The sequence below is a fragment of the Camelina sativa genome, chromosome 18 (assembly GCF_000633955.1).
Source record: "Camelina sativa cultivar DH55 chromosome 18, Cs, whole genome shotgun sequence".
NCBI lineage: Eukaryota > Viridiplantae > Streptophyta > Magnoliopsida > Brassicales > Brassicaceae > Camelina > Camelina sativa.
This window is the reverse complement of record NC_025702.1, coordinates 18,131,061-18,151,773: the sequence shown is the minus strand read 5'-3', so window position 1 is coordinate 18,151,773 and position 20,713 is coordinate 18,131,061. Positions and strand designations below refer to the sequence as shown.

The 20,713-nt window shown below is 35.0% G+C and overlaps 3 protein-coding genes and 1 long non-coding RNA gene across 19 annotated transcripts in view; 1 reads left to right on the top strand and 3 right to left on the bottom strand.

The window, feature by feature from the left end:
* LOC104763632 (pentatricopeptide repeat-containing protein At5g62370-like) lies at positions 4,990–8,221 on the top strand. The gene has a single exon (XM_010486982.2). The coding sequence runs from the start codon at positions 5,262–5,264 to the stop codon at positions 8,211–8,213; it is 2,952 nt and encodes a 983-aa protein (XP_010485284.2). The 5' UTR covers positions 4,990–5,261; the 3' UTR covers positions 8,214–8,221.
* Positions 8,661–9,490, bottom strand: LOC104762373 (21 kDa protein-like). The gene has a single exon (XM_010485646.2). The coding sequence runs from the start codon at positions 9,422–9,424 to the stop codon at positions 8,837–8,839; it is 588 nt and encodes a 195-aa protein (XP_010483948.1). The 5' UTR covers positions 9,425–9,490; the 3' UTR covers positions 8,661–8,836.
* LOC104762372 (21 kDa protein-like) lies at positions 12,844–13,770 on the bottom strand. Its single transcript, XM_010485645.2, has one exon. The coding sequence runs from the start codon at positions 13,674–13,676 to the stop codon at positions 13,068–13,070; it is 609 nt and encodes a 202-aa protein (XP_010483947.1). The 5' UTR covers positions 13,677–13,770; the 3' UTR covers positions 12,844–13,067.
* LOC104762371 overlaps positions 16,107–20,713 on the bottom strand; it is a 15,182-nt gene continuing 10,575 nt past the window's right edge. For 6 of the 16 annotated variants that reach the window (XR_002036606.1, XR_002036608.1, XR_002036605.1 and 3 more), the window contains 15 exons: positions 20,125–20,697; positions 19,893–19,981; positions 19,640–19,788; positions 19,324–19,408; positions 19,064–19,185; positions 18,716–18,951; positions 18,462–18,582; positions 18,210–18,359; positions 18,048–18,082; positions 17,863–17,943; positions 17,583–17,751; positions 17,328–17,489; positions 17,129–17,250; positions 16,442–16,579; positions 16,107–16,351 (listed from right to left, as the gene is read on the bottom strand). This is a non-coding gene — a long non-coding RNA (uncharacterized LOC104762371). Of the gene's footprint in view, positions 16,352–16,441; positions 16,580–16,734; positions 16,803–17,128; positions 17,273–17,327; positions 17,490–17,582; positions 17,752–17,862; positions 17,944–18,047; positions 18,083–18,209; positions 18,360–18,461; positions 18,583–18,715; positions 18,952–19,063; positions 19,186–19,323; positions 19,409–19,639; positions 19,789–19,892; positions 19,982–20,124; positions 20,698–20,713 lie in introns of all 16 variants that reach the window. The other 10 variants (XR_002036614.1, XR_002036618.1, XR_002036611.1 and 7 more) reach the window with 10 other exon arrangements.

Sequence of the window (20,713 nt, the reverse complement as noted above, 5' to 3'; positions counted from 1 at the left end):
TTAATACTTTATTAAGGGAAGATTCTATTTGGATTTTGGGGGTCTTTAATTATAACTAAGCTATCACTGTCTTTCTCTCTCTACCTGAAGTGTTGCATAAGTTTTCACTTTCTACACTGTGTGTGATAGAGAAGTAATGTGATCTTTTAGAACTATCTCTCTACCAACCATTGAATGAGACGTTTTTCAAATAAACTACTTCCCTTTAGTTATATATTTGACAAATACCAATTAAGCGTTTCAGTTGGTGCGGTCGTGGCTGCAATTGTTCACGTTTTGTGGATTGGTGTTCATACCGCTAAAAGGATTAAATTTTTGTAAGCTAAAAAAATATTTAAAACCAAATTGTACATATCAAGATTTTTATAAACTTGAAACATTAAAAAAACTCTTGGTAACATACAATAGAGATCGCGTTTATTAAAACTAGATAGAAAAAGAAATGGAGTACTCTTTTAGACGTCTTAGCCATCAACAAAAATTGTTGAAATTTTAACCATTTCACACCTTTATCCGCCTGCGTTTATTCTCCCGCGTTGATGTTACTCGAAGTCTCAAATATGTACGACACTTTAGATAGTTAGATTAAACTATAAAATCCCTAGTTTTTTAATTGACCGTACGTTGATCGTCAACTAGCAATATATATAATATCCTATATAGTCGAGTTATTTATTAGATTCGTTTGGTGAAATGGATACGTATGTTCTTTTTGAATAAGAAAACAATGTTTTTTTAATTAGTGTGACATAGTTGATCGATAGTTAGCCATGGAAAAGGTTCAGAAAAACTTATATATATATATATATATACATATATTTTAGCTTTACAATTTAACTAATGAACAATTATAACGAACCGAAAGAAAGAGAGAACTTCTACAAGTTGATAGGATACTTTTCCGCAGTTATAATCTGTGCAGATTTTTTAGAATTGTAAGGTTTGAACCCATTGGATCTTACTTTACGTAAAGTTTGAATGTGTTTTGATATGAAAAAACAGATTATATGAATTCCAACTTAAAAGTTGTAAATTGGGAATTAAACTATACATATCCATATAAAACTCTAAGATGATTCAGCCATGAACAAAGATAAGACAATTTTCTTATAAAGTTTGATTGTGATGATTGCTTAAAAATTAAAATTACCAGTTATTTATACACAGATTTAAATAAATATATTTTTTTTGTCTCTTTCTAGTGTTTATAATTAAGATACCAACGAGTACTCAAACTAGAGAAACAAATCACCAAAAAGTATATTAATATTTTGTCAAGTTTTTGTACTACTTATATGAAGTGTTTTATTTTATTGTAATTAAATAGACGGTTTTTCTTTTCTTTTGAGTAAATGTAAATATTGTAAGAAACAAACAAGTGAACTATTAAAAACAGAAGATAACAGTAGAATAATTTATTAAAAAAAAACAGTAATAAAATAACGTGGCGTGACATGAGTGGTTACGTAATAACACAGGGAACATCATCGCCGAGAAAAAAGCTCCTTATCGCCTTCGGTGCTGTCCCCACTTCACTTCCTTTTTGTCCCCACCAAACTTCTCACTTGTTGAGTTCTTCCTTCTTCAGTTCTTCTCAACCCTTTTAAACTTACATCCAAATCCTCCATTTGATTCATATTTCTAGACATTATAATAAATTCTCGAATGTCAAGAAAACATACGTTTTCATGTTTTCTTTAAAGTAGGCTTAGAGTTTTGAATATGCATGATCACATATATGAAGATAGGCGAACGTATATTTCTATGAATAAAAAAGTTAATACAACGTAACTACTTTGAAAATTTGATTGTCATACTCATACGTAGGTGATACAAGATTGATAACTTAGAGAAACATATGTGGTATTTACTTCTTAAGGTAATCGAATTTTTTTATGACCGATTGAAATTCTATACTCATACCATATGGTCCACATTGGCATTTTTTTCAACAAAAACTTGATCCGTAAGTTCAATCAAAATAATTTTTGTTATTTTCGTTTATTTCTTTATTTGTTTCTGTTCACTCGTTTAATTGTTGTGGTCATACATCAAATTCACATGAATATATACCACGTTAGTTATATTTTTATTTGATAAGTATCGATTTGTGGGTTTGTCAGTCTAACTATAATTTTAAGCTATTGTTGTTTTCAACCATGTTAAAATTTTTAGGTTATATTTATAAATTTCTTCTTGAACAAAAGCAAAGTTCAGAGAAATTAGAGATCATTAGATTATGTAGTAAATATCATGACCTAATGCTAGACCTTATTTTTTTAGTTTTGACGGCAGAGTGTGTCTCTTTTCTCTCTTTTTCCCCTTATATCAGTGTCTCTCTGATATTGCTATTAATATATATAAAAATAAAATAAAAAAGGTGGTTCTTAAGCAGTACGCTTCTATCTCCAATTTCTCCACTTGGAACCACTATGATTATACTTGCAAATTCTATATATCATTTTAGTATGGTCTTTATAAAGATATATATAAATATTGCACGCATCTAGTTTCGTGAGTAATATGTACGTACTATAAAGAGATGGATGAGGTGTATCATGTATGTATATAATATATATGTAGAGTTGTGAGAATGCCACTTTAAATTTCGAAAAAACCAAATTTTCATCTGTTTCATATACAGTATTAGATGATGGGACCGACAAACCGACGGTTTTGAGTACATTGATAGGTCTTCGGAAACACTGAGAGAGTGACAGTTATCCAAACCAATCATACCACACGTTTTCTTTACCCAAGTGAGCAACCGGTTTAAGTTGGTTCGATTGGATCTTAAACGGTAAAGGTAAGCACCAGTACATCTTGTGGCTGAAGCCGCTAAGTTGGTCCCAGTAGAAGAAATTATATGATTGGAGTCGTGAGCCCGGCGTGGTCCTCCTAGCCACTGTCAAGTCAGCCATTGCCAACGAACCACCGTTCTTTCCGGTCTAATAAGTGGGCCTTACGGGGGGCCCGTTATCATTATGTGGGGTCCAAAAGTAATGGGGGCTACACGTGAAGCTCGTGCGTGAGTGTGTGTATTAATCTACCTCTTTCTCTATATAATGTACACCAATCCATATTTCATTGGGCTATACATATCTCACTCATATCACTTACACATGTATGTATTTAGAATGCAGCAATCAAGAACGAAAGGATTGGTTATATTAAGTATATTGTTTGATGAAGTCGTTTAAACACACGCGTATATATGAGAAGACAAGAAGAGTGGAAGTGTGAAACTAGAGAATTGATTTTCACTTAGTTTGTACTTTGTAGTGTAAACTAGTTGAATTATTAGCAAACAATTATAATTACATTCTTTGAAAGAAAACAAATCAAAAGATGAAGAGAAAATGTTATGTGAGGTGTAAATTTGAATAATGTTTTCTTGAAAATGATTGGTTGATTGTGGAGTTGCGGAGATCATTCCTCCACCACGATGTATTCATGGTCATATAAGCCTATAAGGATATGACGACCAAAAAAAAATACAAATCATAGGGAACATTATAATCATTTACAGTATATACAAATCACAGGGACCGAAAAATTACGATTTGTATATAATAAGACCTTTTTTAGAGTTTAGTTTTGTCTTATTAAAAAGCAACTTACAAGATATTATATAATAAAAAATTAGATCTTCAAGTATGTTAGATTAGGAATGATTGACCTTTTATTCTAGTGTATTGATTACCTTTTTTTTTAATGCAATGTTGGCATGATATTACTTATTCTTTTTTCTTCAATAATCATATTATTGACATGCATAAACTAGCATAATTACAAAGGAAACAATTGCAACATTTTTGTAACGGTGATATGTTCTTCTTTTATTTGTGAGCTTCAAACCAATCAAAGCTTATGTCTTTAAGTACAAGAGAATAGAAACAAAAATTAAAGTATTAAAAATCACCCGTGCACAATGGACGTAAGTAATATAATTATTTGAAAAATAAGCTCAAGTGTAAATAATTACATGAAACAAATAATCATGTCTTTTTTAGTGCTAAATATATTTGCACTTTGTGAACACGTTTCCTCCACAAATTGTCAACGTTCCCACCTAATGCTAAATTATGAAGGGAGAAATCCTTCATTTTCTTATAATTCTCTTATTTAATATTGTTTCTAAAGTCACCTCATATGGTAAATAATAATGAGAACTATAGATGTATTAATCATATGACTACGAAATTAGAACAAATAAAGGACAAGAATGATTGTATTTCATGTTCATGTCATTTATCAGGTATCTTTAAAAGAAAATCATACAATTTGTTTATATACAGTATTATACAAGAATTAAGTAGTCTACTAGTGTAGTTTATAATATTGGTGTGGCAGAGTTATATAACTTGAGTTCATATTTTTGTAAATGTGTTATGGTCGATGATATAGGAAGAATTGTAAATTATTAACGTTGATAAAAAGAAAAGAATATTTGAAAATGTTCAACAGTCTTGGAAGCGGAACTACAAAGCCTTGTTGCAACAATGCACCAGATGTGGATCCGAGGCTATACACAAGTCATCTTTGAAGGAGATAATCAGCTAGTTAATAGATTGGCATGGGAAGAAGTACTCAACTTCACGGCTCATAACTGGACAAGAGAAGTCATTCATTGGAAGCAAAAGTTCACAAAGGCAAAATTTGTTTGGACAAGAAGATGCAATAACAACGCTGCAGGTCGATTAGTGAGAGAACCCATGAATAATCAAACTTTTATCTCTTACTTCTATGTTCCTTCTTGTCTTATAAACATCTTTCATGAGGTTTAGTCAATGAATGAAAGCTGTTAAAAAACAAAGAATATTTGAAAATATATTGTAGTTGGGCCTACTAATGTTTCATGGGTTGGGCTAAGTTATAGCAACAGTTTAACCATCGGTTTAATTTTGCGTCAGCAAATTCTGGTTTAGATTTATAAATCTGATTCGACCAAATTTACCGGTTCATACACTTAAACCAAACACACGCGAATTGGACTGAGACGACACGGCGACGACAAGGGTTTTGTGAGGATTTTGTAACAAACCCCGCGCTTTGCCACTCATCGTCGTACTAGTTCTACTTCAATCAGCACTTCTATTTGTCGGCGTTAACTGTCTTCAAAATCTTTACTTGTTTTAGTATCTGTTTGTTGTAAAGTACGATGCTTTATCTCGATTCTGCTACTGGGGAAATCGTGAAATCGAAGAACCTGAAGAGGCTTTCAATTGAGAAGCCCTGAGATTTGGGGTTGTGGTTTGTAGATGATGTTAAAGGCCAAGGCTTTATGTTATCGTTTAGTGAAATCAAGAAAAGCTACTTCTTGTGCTCTTCCCTCTGAACCATCTCCCTCCCCTTCAGTAGCCGCCGTCTCCGCCGCTTATGGTGACCACCGGTCTCGATGTTTGTCTTTGATAGTCAAACTTGGTCGGAGAGGTCTTGTAGACTCTGCTCGGGAAGTGATTCGCCGTGTTATCGATGGTTCTTCTTCTATTTCAGAGGCGGCTTTAGTTGTTGATTTCGCGGGCAACAATGGAATAGAACTCGATTCGTGTTGCTGTGGCGCATTGATAAGGAAGCTGACGGAGATGGGTCAGCCTGGATTGGCTGAAACTTTCTACAACGATCGTGTAATTGGAAATGGTATGGTTCCTGATTCGTCGGTTTTAGATTCAATGGTGTTTTGTCTAGTTAAGTTAAGGAGGTTCGATGAAGCTAGAGCTCATTTAGATAGCTGTATAGCTTCTGGTTATGTTCCTAGTAGAGACGCTTCTAGTTTAGTAATTGATGAGCTTTGTAATCAAGATCGATTTCTCGAGGGGTTTCATTGCTTTGAACAAGTGAAAAAGGGAGGCAGTGGTTTATGGCTTTGGTGTTGTAAGAGATTGTTTAAGGGTTTGTGCGATCAAGGACACTTGGATGAAGCAGTTGGGATGTTGGATACTCTCTGTGAGATGACGAGAATGCCTCTGCCTATGAATCTATATAAGTCTCTCTTTTACGGGTTTTGTAAAAGAGGATGTGCTGCTGAAGCAGAGGCTTTGTTTGATCATATGGAAGCTGATGGTTACGTTGTGGATAAGGTCATGTACACTTGGTTGATGAAAGAATATTGCAAGGACAACAATATGACAATGGCAATGCAGCTTTACTTGCGGATGGTTGAGAAAAGTTGTGAGGTTGATCCTTGTATTTTCAACACTTTGATTCATGGGTTCATGAAGTTGGGTATGCTTGATAAAGGGAGGCTACTGTTTAGTCAAATGATTAAAAAAGGTGTGCAGTTGAATGTTTTCACATACCATATAATGATTGGTAGCTACTGCAAGGAAGGTAATGTTGATTATGCATTGAAGCTCTTTGAGAACAACCAGGGTGTTGAAGATATATCCCGAAACGTGCATTGTTATACAAATCTTATATATGGGTTTTACAAAAAGGGAGGATTGGATAAAGCTGTTGACTTGTTGATGAGGATGTTAGAAAACGGGATTGTCCCGGACCATATTACTTACTTTGTTCTCTTGAAGATGCTCCCAAAATGCCACGAGCTTAAGTATGCTATGGTTATCTTACAAGCAATTTTTGATAACGGATGTGGGATTGATCCACCAGTTATTGATGGTCCTGGAAACACTGAGGGAAAGATTGAGTCTTTGCTTGAGAAGATTGCTAGAAAAGATGTGAATCTTGCTGCTGTGGGACTTGCTGTTGTCACAACTGCTTTGTGTTCGCAAAGAAAATATACCGCTGCTTTATCTCGTATCGAAAAAATGGTCAACCTGGGATGCACACCCTTGCCATTCTCATACAATTCAGTGATCAAATGTCTATTTCAGGAAGGTGTCATCGAGGATTTTGGTTCTTTAGTCAATCTTATTCAAAAACTGGACTTTGTCCCGGATCTTGATACGTATTTGATAGTGGTGAATGAGTTATGCAAGAATAATGACAGAGACGCTGCATTTGCTGTTATAGATGTAATGGAAGCGGTTGGGCTGAGACCTACCGTAGCTATTTACAGCTCAATTATTGGTTCTCTTGGCAGACAGGGAAGAGTTGTTGAAGCGGAAGAGACGTTTGCCAAGATGCTTGAGTCTGGGATTCAACCTGATGAGATTGCTTACATGATTATGATCAATGCTTATGCTAGAAACGCAAGAATCAATGAAGCAAATGAGTTAGTTGAAGAAGTCGTGAAACATTTCGTTAGGCCTAGCTCTTTTACCTACACGGTATTGATCAGCGGGTTTGTGAAGATGGGTATGATGGAGAAAGGATGTCAGTATCTCGATAAGATGCTTGAAGACGGTTTATCTCCAAACGCGGTGCTGTATACTTCGCTCATTGGTCATTTCCTCAAGAAGGGAGATTTTAAGTCTTCTTTTACATTGTTTGGTTTGATGGGAGAAAACGAGATTAAACACGATCATGTCGCGTACATCACACTGCTTAGCGGTTTATGGAGAGCTATGGCACGAAAGAAGAAGAGGCAGGTTAGTGTTGAGCCAGGGAAAGAGAAGCTTCTTCGACGTCTTCTTCACACAAAGTCATTAGTATCAGTCTCCTCTTCTTTGTGCAACTACGGATCAAAAAGCTTTGCAATGGAAGTGATTGGGAAAGTGAAAAAGTCTATAGTCCCCAATCTATACCTCCACAACGTCATTATGACTGGATATTGCGCTGCTGGGAGGCTGGACGAAGCTTATAACCATCTAGAATCAATGCAAAAGGGAGGCATTGTTCCAAATCAGGTTACTTACACTATTCTGATGAAATATCATATCGAAGCAGGGGAGATGGAATCTGCTATAGATTTGTATGAGGTGTCAGATTGCGAGCCGGATCAAGTTATGTACAGCACTCTGCTTAAGGGTCTCTGTGAAAGTAAAAGACCTCTTGATGCTTTGGCTCTGATGTTAGAAATGCAGAAGCAAGGGATTAATCCAAATGAACACTCTTTTGATAAGCTGCTTCAGTGTCTCTGTTACTATAGATTGACCATGGAAGCGGTTAAGGTGGTTAAAGACATGGCTGCTCTTGATTTCTGGCCCCGTCCGATAAGCCACACTTGGTTGATTTATATTTTGTGTGAAGAGAAGAAGTTGAGAGAGGCTCGTGCTTTGTTTGCTATAATGGTTCAGTCTGGACGATCTTTATTAAATTGTACTAAACCGGGATTATTGAGAATGCTTAACCAGAATCAACAACTTTAGTTTTTTTTCTTCTTGTTCTTATTTTACATAATGTAAATGTTATGTAGTAGAATACTGAATTACATTTATTTTTTCCTCATATATATATATGTAATCCTTAAAAAAAACAGTATTAAGATAGATACCATGTGTGAAATCTATCAACTGTAAGCTGTTTTGTCCGCCATTACTCAAACAAAAGTGGTAGAAAAGACAGCTTTTCTTCACGTGACTTATCTTTTTTAAAAAAATTATCACATCAAGCATATATATTAATATTATTTTTGAATAAAATTAATTAAAGTGAACAGAATGCAAACTTTAAAGAATATTAATTGAAGATATTTATTGAAATTGAATTAGTTTCGATTCATTATTATTGAAGAGATTTTTTTTTTGGAAAGTTTTTTTAAGTGAGAAAATGATAGATGCATGCATAATTATTAGGTACGAAAAATAAAATAAATGTTTTCTTGGAAAATATTTTTATAATCAAATATTATGAAATACTTTTTTTTTGTTACATATTGATTCTGGAATCTTAATGACGAACATGCATACAGTACATTATCACTACATCTTATACACAGAAAATCATAAGAAAATTAATAAAAGCAAACTAAAAATAACTATCACAACTCTCTTTAGCCGTGAATAGAAGCAAAGTGATTAATCAAAGCCAAGGCATTACTCGTTAAATGAGCAACAACCAAAATCTTCCCTCTCACCAAAACCTTAGTCTTTCCGTTCATCTCATCTCTATCAAATCCCTCCGTACATGTGTTCTCATCTGTCAAAGCCGCACTTACCCAAGTCTGCATATCGCTCATGTAGACCTCATAGTTCGAGCTACTTAGCCGACACATCTCACCAATCGATTTCCTAAGCTCATCTAACGTGTCAGCTAACTCCTCGACGCAGTCTCTCATGGCCGCTGCTTCTCTCGGCTTGAGCCGACTACTCGAGAGACGTACCATCATTGCTGAAGTGGCTTTAGCCGAGGCTAATGTGATGTTGAGAGCCGCGTGAGCCATGAGCTTGGGGCTTGTTTGGATGAGACTGGCTTGAGTTGAGAGTGAAGTGAAACAGAGTCTTGGGTAGGTTGTGAAAGTGCATGATGATTTTACGAACTCGGTGTTTGTTGTTATTGTATGGACTGATTTGAGCATGGCTGTGATTATAAGAAGAGATGTGAGGAAGTGATGACGATTGAATCTATAAGTTTCACCCATTTTGTTATGTGTATTATGAGCTTTAGTGATGATGATGACTATAGGTTTGTAGTATATATTTTCATGTGATGGGGGTTACATATATATATAGAGAGAAATTATCTGATTTTTCTTTTTAAAAAATAAACTTTAAGATCAGATATAATAGGCAAGTTGCAATATGGGATTTGCATAATGAAGATATTTTACACACCAAAAAAAAGGGGGAAGAAAACAAAAAAAAAATCTAACATATGAAAGCAACACGGAAAAGACACTGGATGTAGGGTAAGGAATTTGTGGATTTAAGACAAACATAATCATTTGTTTAATTAGGTATTAACTACATTTAGAATGATATATCTGATTGGTTAATAGACCATTCCAGTGGAAGTTTTTGATCTTTTTCATATGCAAATGGAGAGTCGGCTACTAGCTAGGGTCCTATTCGTTTAACAGTTGCTTGTGATAACGATCAAACAACAACGATTACTGATTGTGATCATGAATAACAATTACTGTTATTGATTACATAATAAATGATGGATTTTATTTGAACGATTGTCTCATGTATATATACATATGGATTTTTATCATGTTTACAATGTTAATTATATGTGAAATATGTTTCTTACAACTTTTGGTCGCAAATATGGAACACAAAATAAATTCCATGCTAAAATATCATCTTCTGCTAGAAAATGTTGTAGTTTGTTTTGAAAAGGGAAAAAATATATATTAAATTTATTATCACTAAAACATTGTTAACTGAAATTTAAAATATGTCGACCGTGGAAACCGAAAGCCAAAAAACATTTAAAGTTATCGTCCTCCTTGTAATCAATGCAGCTGCATGTGGCCTACGGTCATCTTCAAGATTTCCAATTTGGCAAAAAACATTGCGTCTGCCCCCCAAATATTCATATTTATCCTAATCTTGATATCAAATACAGACGTACACGATGTGAAGTGTCAAGTTGTATTGTGAAAGGAAATTAAGTTGTGCATGTCTNCTACTTAGCCGACACATCTCACCAATCGATTTCCTAAGCTCATCTAACGTGTCAGCTAACTCCTCGACGCAGTCTCTCATGGCCGCTGCTTCTCTCGGCTTGAGCCGACTACTCGAGAGACGTACCATCATTGCTGAAGTGGCTTTAGCCGAGGCTAATGTGATGTTGAGAGCCGCGTGAGCCATGAGCTTGGGGCTTGTTTGGATGAGACTGGCTTGAGTTGAGAGTGAAGTGAAACAGAGTCTTGGGTAGGTTGTGAAAGTGCATGATGATTTTACGAACTCGGTGTTTGTTGTTATTGTATGGACTGATTTGAGCATGGCTGTGATTATGAGAAGAGATGTGAGGAAGTGATGACGATTGAATCTATAAGTTTCACCCATTTTGTTATGTGTATTATGAGCTTTAGTGATGATGATGATTATATGTTTTGTGTAGTATATATTTTCATGTGATGGGGGTTATATATATATAGAGAGAAATTATCTGAATTTTTTTCTAAAAATAAACTTTTAGATCAGAATTAATATGCAAGTTGCAATATGGGATTTGCATAATGAAGATATTATTTTTACACACCAAAAAAAAGGGGGAAAAAACAAAAAATATCTAACATATGAAAGCAACACGGAGAAGACACTGGATGTAGGGTAAGGAATTTGTGGATTTAAGACAAACATAATCATTTGTGATTTGTTTAATTAGGTATTAACTACATTTAGAATGATCTATCTGATTGGTTAATAGACCATTTCTAGCGGACAATTTATGGTCTTTTTCATATGCAAATGGAGAGTCGGCTACTAGGGTCCAATTCGTTGAACAGTTGCTTGTGATAACGATCAAACAATAGCGATTACTGATTGTGATCATGAATGACAATTACTGTTATTAATTACATTATAAATGATGGTTTTTGATTTGAATGATTATCTCATGTATATATACTGTACATATGGATTTTTATCATGTTTACAATGTTAATTATATTTGAAATTGTTTCATAATTACAACTTGTAGTCGCAAATAAGGAACACAAAATAAATTCCATGCTAAAATATTATCTTTTGCTAGAAAATGTTGTAGTTTGTTCTGAAAAGGAAAAGAATATACTCCGTTTTATATATATTATCACTAAAAAATTGTTAACTGAAATTTAAAATATGTCGACCGTGGAAACCGAAAGCCAAAAAACATTTAAAGTTATCGTCCTCCTTGTAATCAATGCAGCTGCATGTGGCCTACGGTCATCTTCAAGATTTCCAATTTGGCAAAAAACATTGCGTCTGCCCCCCAAATATTCATATTTATCCTAATCTTGATATCAAATACAGACGTACACGATGTGAAGTGTCAAGTTGTATTGTGAAAGGAAATTAAGTTGTGCATGTCTCATTTTCTGTATAAAAGAAAAAAAAAAATGTCTTGTTAGTTTGGTCATTTTAGTGGTTGGTTCAATAACAGAAGAGTAATGAGACTCATTTATCCCCGTAAATGTTAAGAGGTCTTGTAAAGACATGATTTGTAGATTTTGCGTACACTGTCGTCTATCTTCACCATTATTATTCAGATATACTATATATCTTGGCTCTTGGCTATTGCTGGAAAAAAAAAAAGATGAATATATCAATAATGCTGAGAAGTGAGAACAGATATAAAAATGGGCTTAGAGGCCCAAAAGCCGTTTGTGGAGAGAGTTAGCTCGAGTAATATCATATCACATACGAGAGGCTGCCGAACGTGTATGTATGTAATGTGTGTTTATCGTATGTACGATTGATTGGTAGAGACAAGAAAATTAAAGCCATAACCTAACAAAAATAATGGAAGCCTTCATAAAAACAAAAGAAAAATCAATGGACAAAGCCAAGCAATGACGAGATTAAAATATGTGCAGCACGCTGTTTTTGAAAATGTTTTATCATCACATGAGACATCACACGTGGTTGAAACGACGAATATCTAACATCAAATTATCAAATCCACTTCTTTTTTTCAGGCTAGAAAATAAAATATTATTTCAAAACAATATTGTCCTTTCTATTATATTTACTTAAATACAAGATATTAAGTTTTTTCGCCAAATAATCTGATCAATCTTGTCAATGAACACATATTTTTGGCAAAAAAAAAAATCTTGCAAAACTTGTCACATGAACTAAATCGAAGACCAAACAACCACATGGTCCATGCACAATACATTTGAAACCAAGGATATTCTAAAGCCAAGACCACCATGATTCAAATGATACTGTTTTCTTGTCACCGTTTTCAAATAGCAATGTAGAAATTTCGTTGCTGATATCTACAATTGTACTCTTTTTCTTCTCTCTCTTTGAAATAAAGGTTGATGCAAACCATAAAAATGTGTGCCCAACTTGCCACAATGAAACTAAACGGTTGTGAAAGAGAGAATTGTCAAATATATATGTGCCAACTTGTCCAAATTATATAATTAATTAGCCTTTTTTTTTTCAGGATACAAAAAGCTCAAAATACACACACGAATACTATTATAAACCACATACAACACAAAAAGAAACTAGCAAAATCGGAAAAATATATCACGTGACATACTAGTAGCAAGACATTACATTATCTCAACATATATTTTACAGTACACAATATTTCTTAAACTATAGTTTTTAAAATTAGTAAGTTTTAGCAAAAGCATTAATCAAGGACAAGGCGTTGCTGGTTTCGTGGCCCACGTTCACGATTCTAGCCCGAACCGAGTTCTTGATCCGACCATCCATAACCCGACCCGAGAACCCATCGGAGCAAGTGTTCTCGTCGGTCAGAGCCGCACTAGTCCAAGTCTGAGCATTACTCATGTGGTACGCAAACTGTTCTTGATTTTTGGCACTACCACACAGCTTCAGTTCTTGGACCGACTTGGTCAGACGGTCAACGGTATCGTTGATCTCCTCGACGCAATCATGGACGGCTTCGACCTCGCGCTTCTTAAGGCCCTTCATACGTGTCAGACGCGAGACAAAGAGCTTCGTGGATTGAGCTCGGCTCAATGTCACGGCTATAGCGGTCTCGGCTAAACGTTTAGGGCTTGTTTGGATGTCGTTTGCGTAGACGGAGAGTGATTGGACGCATAAGGCTGGGTATGTTGTGGTTTTGCAAGAGGACTGGATGAAGTTTATGGCCTTTTTGGAAGCTCCGGCTGATGAGGCTGTTGTGGCCGCGGTGAGCTCCAGCGAGAGGAGGTAGGAGATTGTGAGGATTAGAAAGAGATATTGTTTCGCCATTGCTGATTCTTTTGTGTGTGTGAGAGAGAGAGAGAGAGAGTGGGTACAATATGTTTATTTAGTGTTGGAGAGATAATTGAGTGTGTGGAGATGAAAGAGTTGGAGTTGAATATTTATAGTCGGTACAATTTTTGTTTAAGGGTTTAATGCTACTAGTGGTAACATGCGGTGCAATATTAAAACTTTTCACTTTATTCATGTTTACTTACACACGGACACGGTGGAATATTGAAAATTTACACTTTATTCATGTTACTTACAACACGGTGGGATATTGAAAATCAGTGGAAACGGAAAAAGAAAATAGTGGATTAGAGAGGTCGGCAAACATAAGATTAATAGTGGATTAGACTTTTAGTATCCAGGGATATATATATTTTTTTTTGGGTGAAATTTAGTATCCAGGGATATGTTCATTTTAGTTAATTAATTAAATCAAATTTGAAACCAAACTAATCTTTAAATGAGTTTGAAACTAAAATAGAATCTGAACGAGACCAAAATAATGTTATCCCTAAATAATGAAACTAAATAGAATCTGAACGAAACCAAAATAATGTTATGCCTAAATAGTTTTGATTACAATAGAAACACAACTGAAACGGTACATATTAATGATAGATTATGTTTAGTTTTCTTTCATATGCTTGGTTTGATTACTATTACTATACTATGAAGTATGAATTTGCTCAAAGCCAAAAAAACAAGAAAGACATGGAAACAAAAATTTGATTCGAAAACCTGATTTCAATATAGGCAGGGATTGATTAATATTAATTGGTGTGTTTGTTATTCTTTTGTTGGCTCATATAAAAATCAGGAGAGGGTCCACACTCGACGTCGGTCCAGATCATAACGTGAAATATCAAATATCAATGCATAATTTATATATAAAACATAATCGGATACGAGTAGAGAGATAAGCATTTGTCGTTTTATTTGAAACAAGAAAGAAACCAGAAAGAGCGAGAAAGAAATTGCACCAATCAAGCCGCAATATAATACAAGGATATAATTAGATTTGGACATCTCTTATATCATTGTCAAATCGAACATCAGATTCGGTCATTAATATCTCTATCCAATCAAATTGGCAAATGTCTTTCTGATTAATGTTCAAATGAATCTTAACTTAAGGTAGTAAATCAAAATTAGGTTATAGTAAATAAAAGTAACCTAGAATGGAAAGTAGTGGCTTACCGACATGACGTGACTGTTGTTTCCACTGCGGTACGGATCATTCAGAGTGTAGTTGGCCTCTGTGGTTTTATATATATATGTATATTTTTGTTTTTTCACTCAAATATCTTCTTGAAAAGTTGGAAACTAATCATATTGTTTTGGATGGGTCCTTTACTGTCGTGTATATAATTAAAAGCTTTGGTCCAATAGTAAGATGAAGAAAAATAATTGAGGAAAGAGGATGGATGGTTGATCACTACGAAAAATTCAAAATTTTGTAAAAATACCACAAATAAGGGATAATAAAATGCAAACAAACACAACAATAATAACGGGCATGTGAACGTGATCCATAAATTACTTGGTCAAAAGCACCGCCATACCTTCTTCTCCGCGTAAGGGTCATATAATATTTGATATCATCCCCTTATTTAATGTTCTACGTTTTTAGGCAATCGTGGAATTAAAGAATCACCTCTTCCTTTATAAATTATAACTAGGTATCAATCCGCACTAGGTGTAAAATAAATTGATTTAAATAAAATATTATGAGTAAAATTATTATTTAAAATTTAAGATTTAAGATTTATCTGTTTAAAACAAAAAATGTAAGTAAAGTTTTTTTCGTTTATTTAAATCTGCGTTTATAAATACGTTTTACCCGTGAAATATTTGAATTTGAAAAATAATTTCAAGGTGGTGTAGAAAGTTTTGATGTCCTTTTGTGTTTCTAAAAATCAAATTCACATATTTTATGTTTTACATTATTTTCTATATCACTATACCATTAAATAGATAAAACAATATTTTAAACTAATTGATTTCATTTAAATTAATCTTAAATTTAAAAATGCAATAAGAAAAATGATAAAAATGGTAAATAAATGAATAATTTTTTTTTTGTGAAATGTAATTACTTTTAATAAGTAAATAGATTATGAAAATGATAATTAAATATATTTTCAGATTTAATAGTTGATTAAATCTTTCATTTTTAAAAATTAATAAAAAAACATTGGCTTATAATATTTCAGTGGTATATTTCTGTAAATAATAATAAAAAATAAATATATTTATTAAAAAATGTACATGAGTTTTGTAAACGTGCTCTTTTTTTGGAGTGTTTCTCTATTAATATATAGAGAATATAAGATTATATGCTTATTTTCAATAAATAGTGTGGACTTGATCAGAGCATGTTGGAGAAAAAGGAGTGGGAAAACATCCCACAAACAAAAAAGTTTCCGATTGAATAAAAAAAAGTCTTACTTGTTGAAAAATATTCAAAAAGGTTGGTTTGTTGCATTTAAAAATAACTTCATGATATGTTAAATATGTCACATAGCTACTAAATCCACACTATTAAGAACAAACCCTAAATAACTTCAAACTCATTGTCATGGGCACCGTAAGGTGAGCAAACCCCCGGAAAACATTTTTTTTATTATTGTGCCAGCCATCGGATTCCCTTCCATTCCTTTTTGTGCATTACACTGGGAAATAACAATTCTCAAGCTTAAGTTAGTAAGTCTGACAATTTTCGAAGATGTCAACATTATTATTTAAGTTAGCAGAAACGGTACCTCAACGGTTATCAAGAATGTCAATCCTGTTATAACCGTTAAGATCAAGATGTATAAGCTGTCGGGAGTTGTTCGATCGGTAAACCATAATGCTCCTCCTGTTTGGAATGAAGGTACATTCTCTGCCATATTTCGAATCTGGGGAAACAACATAGCCCAACAAGCATCTTAGAGATTAAAAGGACTTACAGCAAGAAAAAATGCAGATGAACAAAGGTCTCTGAATGAGCATCCCTTTCATTGGAGTGAATGGAGTGATAGAATATATGTAAATTATAAACGAACAGTGATACCATATGGTTATTTGGACATATCAACCAAAATAACTCAAAATGTCAGGAGACTACACCAACTCAACAGCCTGCAGAGCAGATGAGCTATAATATCACATATAGCGCACTTGCTTCCCAACTATGATAAACAAGGGGTAATTTAAAAAAAACTCCAAATTTTAATAACTAGTCTAGAATTCTTGATTATCAAACCAAAAGAAGTGTTACACTCCTAAGAAATGTTTAAATTTAACAGAGTCCATGCCTTGAACGCAAAAAAGGGGGAAAAATATTGAGAATTTTTATATTTAAAAAAAATGTAGATAAAGAAATCCAGTGCAAAAGCTATTGGCAATTTAGCAAAAGTGAGGAGGAAACCCATGATTGTTTGGCTGTAATAACAAAGTTAACATACCTTGTTTTGCATTTCCTCCCGGATGGACTCCAACCGTGGCTTCATCAGCATACAGCAGCAAAAAGAGAACCAAGTATAAATGCCAGAAAATATAAGTGCATAGACTTATGCTTTCCTTTTGTCTGTCAAAATTTGTTTCAGAACCTGCGTATGTAAACACACAAGCAAGACAAAAAATGTAATGGTTGAAAGAACTTACAGCTTCTGTTGCTTTCTCTACAAAAGCACATCTCCCATTCGGAACTTACAGCTTCTGTTGCCATTCATAGAATTCGTTCAGCCACATTCGATCAGGATAAAAGGGTTCAAGATCCTCCATTCGCTCCCCACATCTTACCAGTTTAATCGGTTTCCCCGATACCTATTGACACCCAATTAAGAGTAAACGATCAACATCAAACGTTAACTAAGTAACTTTCTATGACATAATTGTTCAAAGAAGAAGAACACAAACCTCCTTGAAACTCAAAGCAGCACCACCACCTCTTGAAAGTCAACTCAACAATTTTTATTATGATAGGAAAGAAAAACACACGATTTTGCTCTCTCCAGTCATGCTATAGACTCACTGGAATTGCAATGCTACCTCCATCATACCAACCTTCTTTGATACCCTGTCGATACTAGTTTCCAAATAGGAAAAATTATGTCAGACCAAGGTTAAATTGCAGTTGACGTTACACTTGTCAAAGTGGAAAGAGCCAGATTCTAATTAAACTGTTTTCACTACAAACCTCTGTTTCTTTATCCCAAGTGCTAAAAACACTACCGCAGCAGCCATCAAAGGGAGATCATGGCAAGCATCCGAAAGAAACCTTTGTGATGAGAAAAAAAAAAAAACACGCCTAATGAGAAAGTGAGCAGGGAAAACCTAAGCAGCGCAGGAAAAATAACAATAAATGGTCTTGCGCTGTAGTACTTGAGCAGGATGAGCACCAGATAGATTCTCGGCATCTAGGGTAGCAAAAGGTATGGAGTGGTTCAATATGCAAAAAAACAAACACATTAAAATTAGTCAATGGTTGGATTCTGAGGGTACAGTATATGTGGATAATATATAACAGAGAAAACAAAATAGAACCTTGGCCTTTGAGTTTGCTCTGTAAGCAGCCTCCTCGATTCCACCAGTCAACTGGAGAAACATCTCGGCTCTTCACTTGGCTCCTTCTGAAGTGTATCTTCCATGGCCAACAACAGTTCGATCTCACCCAAATCCATAGCTCTCGTCTCGCTACTCAACACAGAAAATCACAAAGACAAAAGAAAAACTTAGAAAACCACCCAACTGAGATTAAAACGAAAAAAAGAACATAAGCAAAATTGGAAGCCAAACCGTGTAGGAGAGTGAGGAGCTGAATTTCTGGTATCCCGGTGAATGCAGCTCTGAGTACAAGGAAGTGTAGCTTGGATACTTGTCCTCCGCTAATCAGTTTGACTAGCTCATCAAGTACAATCTGCAACAAATCCATGATAAGCCACACTTCAATACTATTGAAACCAAAATGATAGCGTGAAACAGCTATCAAAACCATTATGCTAATGAAACAATATGTGGAAGGACAAAGATGAAACAGAAACCAAATATACCTTGACCAACTGCTGATCTGGTCTTGACTCCACGAATGACTCCCATCCCAACGGCTTGGTCACTAACACCTTCTAACACCTGGGAGACTAACCGCCAAGAGAATCCTAATTTAAGCAGTAGCCTCGAGTCCACCGGCCAACTGAACAGAGATCTCGGCTCTTCACTTGGCTCCTTGTGCATCTTCCATTGCAAACAGTCTTCGATTTAACCGAACTCCATAGCTCTTGTCTCGGTACTGAACACAGAACATGACAATGAAGACAAAATAACCCAAAGAAGAATCTTAAAAAACCACTCAACTGAGATCAAAACGAAGAAAGGAACTTAAGCAAAATTGGAAGCCAAACCGTGGAGGAGAGAGAGGAGCTGAATTGCTGGTACCCCGGTGAATGCAGCTCTGAGTACAAGGAAGTGTAGGCTCAGATACTTCTCCTCCGCGTATCATCTTCACTAGCTCATCAAGTACAATCTGCAACATATCAATGATAAGCCACACTTCAGTGCTATTGAAACCAAAATTATAAGAGTGAAGCAGCTATAAAAACCATTATGGTAATGAAACAATATGGGGAATGACAAAGGAGATGAAACATAAACAAAAAAATACCTTCACGAAATGCTGATCTGGTATGATTCCACCTCCACGAATGACTCCCATCCCAACGGCTTGGTCACTAACAGACTGAACAAGCCTGCTCACATGTTAGCAAAACCGCCAAGAGAATCCTAATTTGAGCTCAAGGGTAAAAAAAAAAACAGAGAAAAACATCGAACCTTTATCTTTGAGTTTTCTCTGCAAGCAGCCTACTCGAGTCCACCAGTAAACTGAACAAACATNAGCCTGCTCACATGTTAGCAAAACCGCCAAGAGAATCCTAATTTGAGCTCAAGGGTAAAAAAAAAAACAGAGAAAAACATCGAACCTTTATCTTTGAGTTTTCTCTGCAAGCAGCCTACTCGAGTCCACCAGTAAACTGAACAAACATCTCGGCACTTCACTTGGCTCCTTCTGTAATGTATCTTCCATGGCCAACAATCTTCGATTTCAACCAGCTCCATACCTCTCGTCTCGCTACTCAACACAGAGCATCACAGAAAAAGAAAACAACCAAAACAAAAAAAAGTTAGAAAACCACTCAACCGAGATCAAAACGAAATAAGGAACATAAGCCAAACCATAGAGAGGGAAAGCTGAAATGCTGGTAGCCCGGTGAATGCAGCTCAGAGTACAAGGATGTGTAGCCATATACTTTCTCCTCCAAAATCTGCAACATATCCATGGTAAGCCACACTTCAGTACTATTCAAACCAAAATGAGAGAGTGAAACAGTTATAAAAAACATTCTGCTGATGAAACAATATGGGGAAGGACTAAGGAGACGAAACATAAACATAAAAAAAAAAATACCTTGACCAGTTGCTGATCTGGTTAGACTCCAGGAATGACTCCCATCCCAACGGCTTGGTCACTAATAGACTGAGCATACCTTCTAACACCTGGGAGACTCGCCTGTTAGCAAAACCGCCAAAAGAATACTAATTTGAAGGTCCACCAGTCAACTGAACAAACATCTCGGCTCTTCACTTGGCTCCTTGTGTATCTTCCATTGCTAAAAGTCTTCGATTCCACCCAACTCCATAGCTCACTGAACACAGAACATCACAAAGAAGACAAAATAACCCAAAGAAAGATCTTACAAAACCAGCCAACAGAGATCAAAACAAAAAAAGGAACAAAAGCAAATTTAAAATAATGGAGCGGTCACATCATTTGCTCCATTACAATGCTTACCTAGCCAAGTAAACATCGTATTACTTCAAACAGATGGAACCAATACAATTAGGAAGAGACTATATTCAGTGTGAAGAATAATTAATACCGTACCTTGCTGTCCACTACGTACCTGAGAATTGTTGTTTTCACCTACTTTATTATTGAAAGGTCTCTCCATTGAGAGGATCCAATCCAATTTTCCCTGCACTATAAACATACCAAA